The sequence below is a fragment of the Cyprinus carpio genome, chromosome A12, assembly GCF_018340385.1.
Source record: "Cyprinus carpio isolate SPL01 chromosome A12, ASM1834038v1, whole genome shotgun sequence".
In the NCBI taxonomy this organism is placed as follows: domain Eukaryota; kingdom Metazoa; phylum Chordata; class Actinopteri; order Cypriniformes; family Cyprinidae; genus Cyprinus; species Cyprinus carpio.
Genome location: NC_056583.1, coordinates 102,396 through 117,519, shown reverse-complemented (window position 1 = coordinate 117,519; position 15,124 = coordinate 102,396). Strand labels below are relative to the sequence as shown.

Genomic DNA, 15,124 nt, shown 5'->3' with positions numbered 1-15,124 from the left:
AATAATTAATCAGGAATATGATTAATTTATATATCTCATATGGCAGTTACAAAATTATTGAAGATGAAAAATAGGTCAATTGTATATATCAATAACTCATTACAAAGCACTGTAATTTACTCATTAATATGTCAATATTCCATTCTTCATATCAATTAACGTGATATCTTTTACTGGGAATTAATGCAAATCGAAGAGTGGTTTGTCCAGCAAACGGCCGTAAGATTAACTTATCAACTTTCAATAAAGTTATCACTTCTTAAAAATTCCAGGAGAAATCGTTTCTGGCCATGAAACCATTCTCATGTCCTTATAAAATTTAGGTTACTGAAGTCAAGTCAAGTCATCTTTATTTATATAGCGCTTTAAACAAAAAAACATTTAAACAAAGCAAATCAACAAAACCAATTATGAAAACATTGTCAATAATGCAAAATGACAGTTAAAGGCAGTTCATCATTGAATCCAGTGATGTCATCATGCAGCTCAGTTCAGTTTAAATAGTATCTGTGCAATAATTTGCAATCAAGTCAACGATATCGCTGTAAATGAAGTGTCCCCAACTAAGCAAGCCAGAGGCGACAGCGACAAGGAACCAAAACTCCATCAGTGAGAGAATGGAGAAAAAAACCTTGGGAGAAACCAGGCTCAGTTGGGGGGCCAGTTCTCCTCTGACCAGACGAAACCAGCAGTTCAATTCCAGGCTGCAGCAAAGTCAGATTGTGCACAAGAATCATCTGTTTCCTGTGGTCTTGTCCCGGTGGTCGTCTGAAACAAGATCTTTACAGGGGATCTTGTCTCTGGGGCTCTAGTCCTGGTCTCTGCTGTCTTTCAGGGCTGTAGAGGTCCTTTCTAGGTGCTAATCCACCATCTGGGCTGGATACATACTGGATCCGGGTGACTGCAGTGACCCTCTGACCTGGATACAGACTGGATCTGGTGGCTACGGTGACCTCGGAATAAGAGAGAAACAGACTAATATGAGCGTAGATGCCATTCTTCTAACGATGTAGCAAGTACATCGGGTGTTATGGGAAGTGTTCCCGGTTCCGGTTTACCTAATTAATGCAGCCTAAAAATCCTTTAACGGATTTGGATATTAGAAGTGTATTAGTAAGTTATGTGTAAGCCAGGTTAAAGAGATAGGTCTTTAATCTAGATTTAAACTGCAAGAGTGTGTCTGCCTCCCAAACAATGTTAGGTAGGTTATTCCAGAGTTTGGGCGCTAAATAGGAAAAGGATCTGCCACCCGCAGTAACAAATAAACTTTGTAGCTAAGATCAAACATTTCATTGACTTCGTGATGTGAGCATTTTAGACTGAACCAATGATGAATATACAGTTGCTGGTCATATAATTAGAATATCATCAAAAAGTTGATTTATTTCACTATTGAAATAGTGACTATTGACTGATATATTTCAAATGTTTATTTCTTTTCATTTTGATGTTTATAACTGACAACTAAGCAAAATCTCAAATTCAGTATCTCAGAAAATTAGAATATTGTGAAAAGGTTCGATATTGAAGACACTTGGTGCCACACTCTAATCAGTTAATTAACTTAAAACACCTGCAAAACCTTTAAATGGTCTCTCAGTCTAGTTCTGTAGGCTACACAATCATGGGGAAGACTGCTGAATTGACAGTTGTCCAAAAGACCATTGATACCTTGCACAAGGAGGGCAAGACACAAAAGGTCATTGCAAAAGAGGCTGGCTGTTCACAGAGCTCTGTGTCCAAGCACATTAACAGAGAGGTGAAGGGAAGGAAAAGATATGATAGAAAAAAGTGTACAAGCAATAGGGATAACTGCACCCTGGAGAGGAACAAAAAAAAAAACAAAACAAAAAAATGTGGGGAAGATTCACAAAGAGTGGACTGCAGCTGGAGTCAGTGCTTCAAGAACCACTACACAAAGACATATGCAAGACATGGGTTTCAGCTGTCGCATTCCTTGTGTCAAGACACTCTTGGACAACAGACAGCGTCAGAAGCGTCTCGCTTCAAAAAGGACTGGACTGCTGCTGATTGGTCCAAAGTTATGTGCTCTGATGAAAGTAAATTTTGCATTTCCTTTGGATATCAGGGTCCCAGAGTCTGGAGGAAGAGAGGAGAGGCACACAATCCACGTTTCTTGAGGTCCGGTGTAAAGTTTCCACAGTCAGTGATGGTTTGCGGTGCCATGTCTTCCGCTGGTGTTGGTCCACTGTGTTTTCTGAGGTCCAAGGTCAACACAGTCGTATACCAGGAAGTTTTAGAGCACTTCATGCTTCCTGCTGCTGACCAACTTTATGGAGATGCAGATTTCTTGGCCCCAGCACTCAGTGCCAAAGCTTCCAGTACCTGGTTTAAGGACCATGGTATCCCTGTTCTTAATTGATCACATACAGTAACCTTTTGAAAGACAACAAGGAATCAGATCACCTTGAAAAAGGGAATAGACAACCTTAAGCAGCATTTAAATCTCTATAGAAAATAATACTTGCATGTGACCAAAGATTGTGCCTGCTAAAGATGAGCGTGTGTGTGTTGTTCTTTTGGAGCTGGGTGTGTTCTCTCGTGTCTTCCGAGGCGAGCAGACTCGCGCACGTTTCAAAGGTTCAACAAATGTGGAGTTACCAAAGAAATGATTCAGACTTCGTCTCCCTCATGTAGGGAGAGGCGAATACGAGGATAAAACTTAGCAAAGAAAAGAAAAGAAAAAACGGAGATGAGAGCTCCCTAAGGAGCCATCGAAACAGACAAAGTGCTCGGAGACGAAGTGCTACGAGAAAACTTTCTGTGTCAGTCTCTTATGGAGCGACTGGGTTCACGCCTCTGTTTGCGCGAACAACCAATGAACGATCTGAAGCGGGAAAAAGTTCCTTTGCCTCTGGGGAGACACCCACTCGAGTGAGTTATGGTGTTGTCAGAATTCAGCAGTTATATTCCAGCAAGATGGTAATTCCAGAATAATACATTTTACTGTAATTTCCTATGTATGAGTGGTTCGGTCAAAGCAAGACGGTTAAACAGATACCAAGAATGACAGGTAAAGGTAGGAGAAACATAAAGTTACATTCATATGCAGAATTACACACATTTAAAGTTTGATTAACACACGGTAAAATTGCAGATACTCCAATTTGATATGGGAAGACATCTAAGCACAAAAAGGATACATTTAGAATACATTTACTTTCCTTTTTCCTTACAAGAATTCCTAGCGAGCTGGGCTTTTTTTTCTGTTTCTCCCAGTTGGGTCATAAAGTTTTATGACCTGGTCAGCAATTTGAACCCAGCCATGCTGGCACCAGGCCGGTCATTCAGCTTGCAGAGAGTTTGATTTACCTGCAGGAGTTCAGGGGCTAAAAGCTTTGGGTTTTAGCCAAGGAATGTGCATTGTTTTAGATTCAATGAGCCATGATTCATTAATTCAGAACCAATGAATGAATGAACTGCTCATACGTTACAGATGCGACAAAGAAGACCTAAGACAGTTGAGCAACTAAAATTCTGTATTAGACAAGAATGGGACAACATTCCTATTCCTATTCCTAAACTTGAGCAACTTGTCTCCTCAGTCCCCAGACGTTTGCAGACTGTTATAAAAAGAAGAGGGGATGCCATACAGTGGTAAACATTGGCCTTGTCCCAACTTTTTTGAGATGTGTTGATGCCATGAAATTTAAAATCAACTTATTTTTCCCTTAAAATGATACATTTTATTAGTTTAAACATTTGATATGTCATCTATGTTGTATTCTGAATAAAATATTGAAATTTAAAACTTCCACATCATTGCATTCTGTTTTTAATCACAATTTGTACAGTGTCCCAACTTTTTTGGAATTGGGTTTGTACTAAACTGACTTAAAGTGTTGCTGGATTCATTCAGAGTTTAGTTATATTATTGTATTATTTTTTATCTAGTAATTGATTGGTGATGTGACAACCAGAACATATGGATTTAAAAACAGTTTGGGTTTAAAACACTTTTAACTAGCGTGTTATTAACACTCAAAGAGAGACATCAACAATCAGCATGTGAATCTCAACAATGGTGACAATCAAAAGCTTTATGATGCAATGCTCATCCATGACTCCCAGCATGCATTGCGGCATGAATAAATTATGCCGCTGAATTGTCCACTTATTTTCTTGAATTCTTACTATGTGTTTGTATTTTTGCTTTTGTCTTCAGTTTTAGTAGCATGTTTTGTGACGTTCAGAACTGATCTGTTTATTAATTTTGTGGATTGTCACCATTGTTGTGGTTCATACACTGATTCTTGATGTGTCTGTCTAAATTATAACAAAGCATTTATTCTTTAATAAACAAGTTATGTCTTTTTTAACGGTCTTTCATAACTGATGGTTCAGCAGTGTTTGTTATTTTGCTCTGGTATCAATATTCAGAGAAGAGACACTGGATAAAATCAATGAATTAAAAATAAGAGAGGTTTTTCTTCTCAATCCTTAAACAACAACACCAGATATTTTTTCTTTGAATTTTTTTTTTTTTTTTTTTTTTTTTTTTTTTTGCTGTAACAAACAAGTTTCAAAAACACATTGTTTCAGCCAAAAAAAAAAAAAACCTTAATGTTTTTAAGTCACGGTTCAAGAGCCCAGCTAAACTAAACACTGATCTCCATCATGAAAGTGAAAAAAAATAAAAACCTTCTAAACCTCTGCAACTCTCATTAAGATCTTCTGTAGACATCTGACAGAAATAACGTCAGTCTGGTTAGTAATGTGAAGCTGCTGAAGCTGTTTTAGGAGATGTTTAATCAGATCTTGAGAGATTTAATGTCTTTTATTTTTAGTGTGGCCAAACGTGCCATTTTCCCAGGACACGTCCTGGCCAGGATTTCTATATGGCCTAAAATATCCAGCTTTGGTTTCCTGGTTTCATACTTAATGAAGGTAATGATTGTTTGACCAATAACATGCAGACATTGTACGTAATTGACCAATTGTGGTGCATGAGAAGGTGGGATCTACAGAGAACGGTCAAAGCGATGCAAATACGTGTACATATTAGTGTTGGACTTGAAGCAGCACCGAGCAGACCGATCGGTGTCTGACATCAAAGTACCGTGAGAGCGATTCAGAAGCACAAGAAGCCGTCTACTCTCTAGAGCTCTCACGGTACTTTGTCATACAACAATTGGTCTGCACAGCGCAAACAAAGCCATAACGTGGATATTTTAGGCAATATAGAAATCCTGGCCAGGACGTGTCCTGGAAAATGGCACGTTTGGTCGCCCTGTTTATTTCAGTTGATTCATCTTAAGGCTGTGGCTGAAGTCAGTTGTAGTTTTTGTGTTTCTATTTCCTTCAGTGATTCTGCTTGTTAACAGCAGGTGTTCCACACCAATGCTCAATCATCAATTAATCACAGAATTGTCTCATTAACTTCACTGATTCGGTGTTACTCTAACACTCTGTAGTGTGCACACATTATAAGTGTTCATTTAAAACTGAGGATTTTGTTGTGGGTTTTAAAGGGTTAAAGATTTAAGATGAAGAAAAAACAGCATGCAGCATAATTTAACAGTAATAAACTGTAATTAATTTATGGCAACAATCTGTAGAAAAACAGTTTTTTACTGGCAGCACGGTTGCCGTTTAGTCAAGGAAAAAATAGCAATATTCTGTAAAACATAAGAGACAGATTTACCAAATTGAAAAAAAGTTAATTTGACTGAAATATTTGTGAACATCCATAGAAAAAAAAATTATGCAAAGCCATACACTGATAAGGAGAGTAGATACTGAACTCAACTGTATTAATGTGTTTTTGCACAAGTGAGATCTGTTAGTTTAATGTAGTTTCGTGGGTCACCATTGTGCTGGAGAGTAGAGCCTGTGCTTCAGTCAATGATGAACCACAAACACTAATGGTCTCTCTGCTTTATATAAAGACAGTAAATGTGGAGTTGCTGATACAGTGATGATCTCTGTGTTAAGTACTTCAGCAGCACATTCTTGTGTGTTTTAGCTGACAATGAACTGCAGTTATTTGAGTAAAAATCATGTTTTTAGTTATTTTACTATTACAAATTCGGAGTCTGGCCCAGCCCAAACTGCTCCCCCGAGTGATTCTATCTGAGCTGGAGTATCTCTCTGAAAGTCGAGAGATAACGAAGGTAGGACGTACTTGATTATTTATAGGTGTTTCCTCTTGAGCCGATTGGTAAACGGTGTAATCACTAATGATGAACTGGCCGTGTTAATTATCCGTGCGTGCTCCTCCCGAAATTTTTTTATGAAACATCACAAATAGTATTGAAAGACAGATAATATGCACAAATTCAATGATTGAACTAATACAGTGAATGTTAGCTACTGTGTTTAGAAGTGACTGTGTCATTAATTCTGTATTGCATTACTGGTGCAATTAGCTTAATTATGTAGAGTAGTTTGGCTGAATACTGTGCAGCACTATTTAGTGAATTGTCTCTTTCTCTCAGAGCATTCTTCTTCCAGTTTCTATATCTCCTGGTTCTCTCTGTTCTAAACTAAACATCTCTCCATCTTGTTTCCTGTGTGTCTGTGTGACTGAGCCTATTTAAACCCGTGTCTGTGTTCTGTTCAGTGTCGTCCGCTGAGGGATCTGGACAGGAAGTCAGAGACTTCAGTTCTGTTCGGGTGGGGGGGGGTGGCAGAAGTTCACACACAAGATTTACTGTGCTTCCATCTCTTTGGAGGAGAGACTTGACAGCTGTTGCTCTTTCACAAGTATAAATACAAAGATATAAATATCACTGAAGCATTAGGCTTTTGTCGGTTATGAGCCATGGGAAGAAATCTTGGCTTGTTCGGCTTGTGGGCGCTTGTATGCATGAAAAGGAAAACAAACATCTCGTTCTGTGTGCCATCGTGACTTGATTCTCATCATATGTGAAAGTCTGCTGCGCACATGGTCTGATTTAGCTGCTCCCATAATTTACACGATTATTATTAATCATCTTTATAATGAAAGTGTTAATATTTGATCACATTCTGCTACATTTAGCACCTTTCCCTCTAAAGGTGTCTCAGGTGTGGCTCAGAGGTGTACTGGAGTTCGTCATTGTTATTAATGCTGTCTTGTGTGTTCCAGCGGCGTTCTTCATGGAGCACTGGAAGCGGCGGCAGATGTGTCTCAACTACGAGTGGGATCTCACAGGGTTTGAGGACGAGGAGGTCTGATCACACGACACGCTCACATTAACACACCACACATCATCACTGGAGGTCATCTCATTAGTGTGTCATTTAACGCTGTTGTCCACTTCCTCCCCTGGTGTGTGTAGGAAGCACTGTTCAAACAACATGTTCAAAACTTAACTACTGGCCTTAACTAAGCTGTACTTACATTTAAATGAATCATTTGGTACAATGCACTTATTCTGGACATACATGTTTTTACATTGTACTTATATTTTAAAAGTACCTATATGTCAAGTCAAGTCAAGTCACCTTTATTTATACAGCGCTTTTAACAAAACAGATTACGTCAAAGCAATGCAAAATGACAAAGGCAGTTCATCATTGAATTCAGTGATGTCATCATTCAGCTCAGTTCAGTTGAAATAGTATCTATGCAATCATTTGCAATCAAGTCAACAATATCGCTGTAAATGAAATGTCCCTAACTAAGTAAGCCAGAGGCGACAGTTGCAAGGAACCAAAACTCCATCGGTGACAGAATGGAGAAAAAACCTTGGGAGAAACCAGGCTCAGTCGGGGGGCCAGTTCTCCTCTGACCAGACAAAACCAGCAGTTCAATTTCAGGCTGCAGCAAAGTCAGATTGTGCACAAGAATCATCTGTTTCCTGTGGTCTTGTCCCGGTGGTCCTCTGAGACAAGGTCTTTACAGGGGATCTGTCTCTAGGGCTCTAGTCCTGGTCTCCACTGTCTTTCAGGGCTGTAGAGGTCCTTTCTAGGTGCTGATCCACCATCTGGGCTGGATACATACTGGATCCGGGTGACTGCAGTGACCCTCTGACTTGGATACACACTGGATCTGGTGGCTACGGTGACCTCAGAATAAGAGAGAAACAGACTAATATTAGCGTAGATTACATACTAAAAAACATATAAAAAGTTCGGGTGTTATGGGAAGTGTTCCCGGTTCTAGTTGACCTAATTAGTGCAGCCTAACAATCCTTTAACGGATTTGTATATCAGAAATGTGATAGTGTGTTATGTGTAAGCCAGGTTAAAGAGATGGGTCTTTAATCTAGATTTAAACTCCAAGAGTGTGTCTGCCTCCAGAACAATGTTAGGTAGGTTATTCCAGAGTTTAGGCACTAAATAGGAAAAGGATTTGCCTCCCGCAGTTGATTTTGATATTCTAGGTATTATCAAATTTCCAGAGTTTTGAGAACGCAGTGGACGTGGAGGACTATAATGTAACAAGAGCTCGTTCAAATACTGAGGTGCTAAACCATTCAGGGCTTTATAAGTAATAAGCAAAATTTTAAAATCTATATCAATGTTTAATAGGGAGCCAGTGCAGTGTTGACAGAACCGGGCTAATATGGTCATACTTCCTGGTTCTAGTAAGAACTCTAGCTGCTGCATTTTTAACCAGCTGGAGTTTGTTTATTAAGCGTGCAGAACAACCACCCAATAAAGCATTACAATAATCTAACCTTGAGGTCATAAACGCATGGATTAACATTTCTGCAGGACTAGAGCCCCAGATACAGAGCCCCTGTAAAGACCTTGTCTCAGACGACCACCGGGACAAGACCACAGGAAACAGATGATTCTTCTGCACAATCTGACTTTGCTGCAGCCTGGAATTGAACTGCTGGTTTCGTCTGACCAGAGCAGAACTGGCCCCCCGACTAAGCCTGGTTTCTCCCAAGGTTTTTTTTCTCCATTCTGTCACTGATGGAGTTTTGGTTCCTTGCCGCTGTCGCCTCTGGCTTGCTTAGTTGGGGACACTTCATTTACAGCGATATCGTTGACTTGATTGCAAATTATTGCACAGATACCATTTTAAACTGATCTGAGCTGCATGATGACATCACTGAATTCAATGATGAACTGCCTTTAACTGTCATTTTGCATTATTGACACTGTTTTCCTAATTAATGTTGTTCAGTTGCTTTGACGCAATCTTTTTTGTTTAAAGCACTATATAAATAAAGATGACTTGACATGTGAATCCCTCGTCGCCGACAGAGAGAGATAAACTATACATGTGGCAAGGGGTGCAAATAACAATAGCAGGAGAAGCCATTACTCACCGTGATTGATGAATGATTCATCAATATGTAATAACATCTGTAATTGATTTCTGTAATTACATGTATAATTACACTGTTGACCCATACCTTACACCTACCCAGACCACCAGACCTGTCCCTAACCACACCTCAACAGCAGCAGAAGTGTTTTTCAATACAATATGAACACAATAAGTACACTGTACTTATTTTTTGATGTGAGTAGAGAGTAGTTTAGGCCACCTAATATAAAGTGTGACACTAAACTCTCTTCATCAGCTTTGATCACACTGTCACTTCATACACTGTCCCAGACTTTCCTCTCAAGAACGCACTTAGAAACACTCACCTGAAGAAGAGCCCGCTTTCTCTCTCTTTCTCTTTCTTTCTCAGCTCTGTTTCTGGGTCAGTTTGGTCATATATGTTGTCATTTGTGTTTGTCAGGATCACCCACGAGCTGAATATGAATTCAGAATCATGCAGAAATCACTGAAGAAAGGCCATAACTCACAGAAGGTGACACTGCATGTGTTGTTTTTAACTGATTATATTTCTGTATATATATTTCTGAAGCTGCTTTGAAACAATATGCATTGCCAAAATAAACTTTAATTGGTACTTTAACAATAAACTTTAAAATTAATTAAATTTGATTACTTTTCTAAATTTCTAACAAATGTTTTTAACTGTTAATGATTTTGAAACGTAAAGCAGACAGATAATCTTACAGTAGCGTATAGTATCGTATAGTAACTACATGTAATTAATTAATATGACTCTGTAACAAGGACACCTTAAAATAAAGTGTAACTCCTCTTTTTACTTTGAGATCTCTGAGGTTAAATACAGATTTAAAATCTCAAGATATACTTTAATAGTTATGATACTGTTGTTGTTGTTTTTTTTTTTTTTTAATTGCTAGAAGAAATAGGTTTCCTGACCTTGCCAACTCTAAAAATACTCCCGAGTCAATCCTGAAGTGTGGAACAAGATGTGTTTTGTTTCTTGTTTAGCCAGAGAGAGAAAAGCTGACATGTAGAGACAGATTTCCTGCGTATATGATGAACCTCATCATGATGCTTTTAATGGTAAGGCTGCACATCATCTTGTGTTTCATATGAATCTGACGACACATTTGAGTTATACTTTACCATAAAGTCTTGTTTGTTAACATTAGTTAATGCATTAGCTAACATAAACTAACAATGAGGGATTTATTTTTACTGTATTTCTTCATCTTAAGGTTTTTTTTTTTTTTTAGATTTATAGACATATTTATGTTGTTCATGTTAGTTATCTGTGATTTAACTGAAGTTAACAGATAAAACATTTAATTTAATAAAAAGGTCAATGTTGAAGTCAGCATTAACTGAATAAATGCTCTAAAAGCATTTTTAATTGTATAACTTGTATAATTTTAACTTGTATAAATTCATATTCAATCCATATATGAGCATGTGAATATGAATATGTTGGCATAAATACACCTGGCGCAGGCAGACGTCATGATTTCACATAACCCTCTGATGCATGGTTTCAGCTAGAGTGGACAGATCTGACCTTTGACCCTTACCCATCATATTATATGACTGTGTTCTCTATATGTCATTGTTTTCTTTATCTATGACAACATAAGTTCAACATGGCTGAAGAAAGTGGGGAAGCATCAGCTACCTCTGTCTGTTATTCCAGTAGAAATATACTTTTCAAAAGAATAATATATAAGGAACATCAGGTATTATTAATGGATTTGTTGCTGTTCACCAAAAATACATCTGTCTGCTGTAGTGAGCACCATGCTTAAAAGGGCACTTCTGTTCAATATACTGTATATTACAGTTCAATAAGCTTTTATTGAGCACGGATGCATTAAACTGATCAAAAGTGACAGTAAAGATGATGTTTCAACAAAATTATTAAGCAGCACAATTATAATTTTTTTTAAAGCTGCAAATCAGCATATTAGAATTATTTCTGAAGGATCATGTGACACTAAGTGACAACTTGGATATTTTAGTTGACTAAACGTAATATATTTAGTCAGTGGGGTAACAAATAATGTTAGGTTGAAACTGTTTTTATTTACAGTGTGAGGACTGGAGTAATGATGCTGAAAATTCAGCTTTGATCACAGCAATCAATTACATTTTACAATATAGTCACATAAAACCCCAGCTTTTTTAAGTGGTAGACTAAGTGGTAGGTATCTAAGAATATTACTGTTTTTACTAGTGCTACAGCATTCCATAAAAAAGGTCCAGCTCTCACTATTATCTAACTATTAACTATGAAATTTCAATAATCTCGTAATTGTTTAATAATAGTTAGTAATATAGTTGTTAATTTTAGGTATTTAGTACTATTAAAGATGTACTAATAAGCAGCCAGTATGCATGTCTGCATGACGCTGCCTGTCTCAACATGACACTATTATACGCAGAAGAGTCTGGAAGCATCAGGTACTCTGTAGTAACTAGTACTGCAGACATGCTGCTTGTTAGGTTTTGGTGGAGAGAGCAGATGTTGGTTTGATCCGTCATCAGCAGAATGTCCAAACATCATGACCTCACGCTCAAATACTGAAGCTTTTGGGACATCCTAAACATACGCATGACAGAAATGGTCTAGTACTGAGGAGAAAACACCTGACCTGACCTTGTCCATGTGTTACTGTATATAAAGGGTTTACATGCCTTTTATCTGCCTTTATCATACATTTATAAAAGACCAATCTGCCAGTGCATTTGTTGTTTTATGATATTAAACCTTTTGACACAATAGCAGAATATTTCCACATAAATTAATAAAGCAATGTGTCCTGTGTTCATAATGCACTCAGTCATTCATAGCCACTTTTATATATTGCTGAGAAAATAAACTTCTAAATAAATTATCAACATCTACAATAGTTAATTCAAATAATACCTTTTGAAATTTTAAAAGTCATTAAAGTTACTCTACTATATCTCAATATTTTCATCATATCATGGCTTTATCTGAAGGCTTTGCACTTCTAGGACTTCCTCTTGTTTTCACTGGTGTTCATCTGGCTGTAGTTTCAGTTCAAAGCTCTGTCGGCTGAGTCAAGCGCGTCTCTTGCTGTTTTACAGATCGGTGTGACGTTTGCGATTGTGTTTGGTGTGATTCTGTACCGGATCTCAACAAAAGCGGCTCTGGCTATGAGCTCAAACCCCATGACGCGCTCCAGTGCCAGACTGACGGTCAAAACCACCGCGGCCATCATAAACCTGCTGGTCATCCTCATCCTGGACGAGGTGTACGGCGCCGTCGCACGCTGGCTCACTCTTCTCGGTCAGTCACTGTGTCCATTTGATTCTGATCGTTGATATCTTCTGATCTGTGACGTTTCCTTCTTTTGCTCATGTTTGCAGTGTGTAAAAATCAATCGCTTGTGCTATGTGTGTCTCCTCAGAGGTTCCTAAAACAGACAAGAGCTTTGAAGAAAGGCTGATCTTCAAAACCTTCATCCTCAAGTTTGTGAATGCGTTCACTCCCATCATATACATCGCATTTTTCAGAGGCAGGTGGGTAATACGTATTCACACAACCTTAGAGGAAAGCTCCATGTGCTTCTGTCTGTTTACATCCAGTATTAATGACTTAATCATTAAATCTCAGATTCTCACCATTAACTAGTTAATTATTAGCATACCTGTTATTAACATATTGGCTGTTTATTAGTACTTATTCAACATGACCTTATTCTACATCCGTAATACTTGAACCCAACAACTTCCTTACTAACTATTAATAAGCAGCAAATGAGGAGTTTACTGAGGCAAAACTCGTAGTTGATTTGTTTGGTAATAGTGAGAATTGAACCTTAAACTGTGACCGCACATTCTTGTCGAGTCCACGTGTTTATGGTGCTCACTGTGTTGGTGTGCAGACTCGGGGGCCATCCCGGGAGTTATCTCTATGTGTTTGAGTCCTATCGCATGGAGGAGGTATGTACACAGAAACACTACTCTCTGATGAAGGAGGCCTTGATGGCAGCGGCTGACGTGATGTATGATGTGTTTGCTCAGTGCGCTCACGGTGGCTGTCTCATGGAGCTCTGCATTCAGCTCAGCATCACGATGCTCGGCAAACAGCTCATCCAGAACAACCTGTTTGAGATCGGCGTCCCGTGAGTGTCACACAACACACACATCACCACAGGCTTTGATGGGCCTGCTGAACACGTTTGTGTCGCCGTGCTTTGGGTCTTATTTCCTTTATTACAGTAAACTGAAGAAGCTGATCAGATTCATTAAATCCCAGAGAGGTTCTTTCCAGGAAAAGGAATATGAGAAGAAGTTACAGCGTTATGAGACGGATCATTTCCTGGAGCCCTTCGCTGGCCTCACGCCCGAGTACATGGAGATGAGTGAGTGTTTTACATGCTCATAAACCAAAGAAAATCATCATACCGGATAAACTCTTCATTACTTGTCTTCATATATATCTCATTGGTACTGTTTTATTCACTGAGTTTCAAATTAGTTTGCTTCAAAAGCCAGTTTCTTACAGAGAATCCTAGCATATTTCAACATTATTATTTTTTATTATTAACATCTGTTCATTGTTGTCATTATCTATCATAATCATGAATGGGATTTGCTGTATATTATATATCATGGGATGACTCTTTGGTGCCCCTGAAAAAAACATGGATGAATATTAATAAACTCACAGGAGGTTACATCAACAAAAGTTATTTTTTAAGTAGAAGCAGAGAAGTAATTTCACCTTTTTACTGTGTACTCTGATAAATTATAGATCTTGTGAAACCAACAGATCTGAACATGCATGCAGCAAAATGTTATAGGTATAATATAATAACTGTCTCTTTCCAGAAAAGATATAAGTTCCAGAAAAGATATAAGTTTGAACACAATACACCTAACCATGAAACATGCATCTTTACCAGATCTGGACAAACCATTCATGACCGATGGCCAACAAAGAAAACGTAGTTTTTTTTACTAAACAATTTTCAGATGTTTTACTCCTTACAAAGAAGATGTATTCTTAAAATTGTGCTTCTGTTCCTGCAGTAATCCAGTTTGGCTTTGTGACTCTCTTTGTGGCATCTTTCCCACTGGCGCCTCTGTTTGCCCTCCTGAACAACATCATTGAAATCCGTCTTGATGCCAAGAAGTTTGTGGCAGAACTCAGAAGACCAGATGCAGCCAGAGGCAAAGACATCGGTCTGTATTTACACTCTCACAGTTACATTAGATAATAAAACTCAGTGCCTCATTACCATTGAGAATAATCTCAACTTGTCCTCCGGTTCAGGATAGAATGGAATATTTGGAATATATTGAGTTTTGTGAATCTACAGTTGCTGCAGAAATTTCCAGATTATTAAGAATTGTCTTGCATCATCTGTTGGGTGTATTTTATGAGGTTTACCTCAAAAGTCTGATAAACTAATTGTGTTCATCATGATGTCTTCACAGGGATCTGGTATAATATTCTCAGAGGAGTCACAAAAGTGGCAGTTATTGTCAATGTAAGTGTCTATTAATGTAGCATCACTAGCTGTCACATTTACCTTTGAACTGTGAATTTCCACCTCTTTTGTATGCAGCACTTTATATTCTTTAACAGTGCCATTATGAACGAGCAATCGGAGCTCACTGCCACATCAAGTGACTTCTTATTGGTCAACACTGCAAATCTGCATGAACAACTCCACACAAGTTAAAGACTAGAGATCATAGCACTAGAACTTCTGTTCTGTTTGAAAATATTGGAAGCTGTCTTTGAGATGGATTCGTGTAGCAGTGACCTTTGAGCTTCTGAAGAACTCACAAGCTGTTGTCCTGCTCACATCTGATCCCAAGTTATCAATCACAAAAGATTCTTCAGTAGCTGATGAGATTTCACTTCAATTTCTTTTTTTA

The 15,124-nt window shown here is 38.2% G+C and overlaps 1 protein-coding gene across 1 annotated transcript in view; it reads left to right on the top strand.

Annotated features, from left to right (window-relative positions):
- Window positions 1-15,124, top strand: part of LOC109112896 (anoctamin-1-like) — a 57,010-nt gene that overhangs the window by 38,810 nt on the left and 3,076 nt on the right. Inside the window, exons 11-20 of the mRNA XM_042767057.1 lie at window positions 7,091-7,173; window positions 9,654-9,725; window positions 10,223-10,297; window positions 12,320-12,521; window positions 12,643-12,754; window positions 13,120-13,177; window positions 13,259-13,359; window positions 13,457-13,599; window positions 14,270-14,422; window positions 14,678-14,730. Coding sequence (XP_042622991.1) covers window positions 7,091-7,173; window positions 9,654-9,725; window positions 10,223-10,297; window positions 12,320-12,521; window positions 12,643-12,754; window positions 13,120-13,177; window positions 13,259-13,359; window positions 13,457-13,599; window positions 14,270-14,422; window positions 14,678-14,730 — 1,052 coding nt within the window. The remainder of the gene's footprint in view (window positions 1-7,090; window positions 7,174-9,653; window positions 9,726-10,222; window positions 10,298-12,319; window positions 12,522-12,642; window positions 12,755-13,119; window positions 13,178-13,258; window positions 13,360-13,456; window positions 13,600-14,269; window positions 14,423-14,677; window positions 14,731-15,124) is intronic.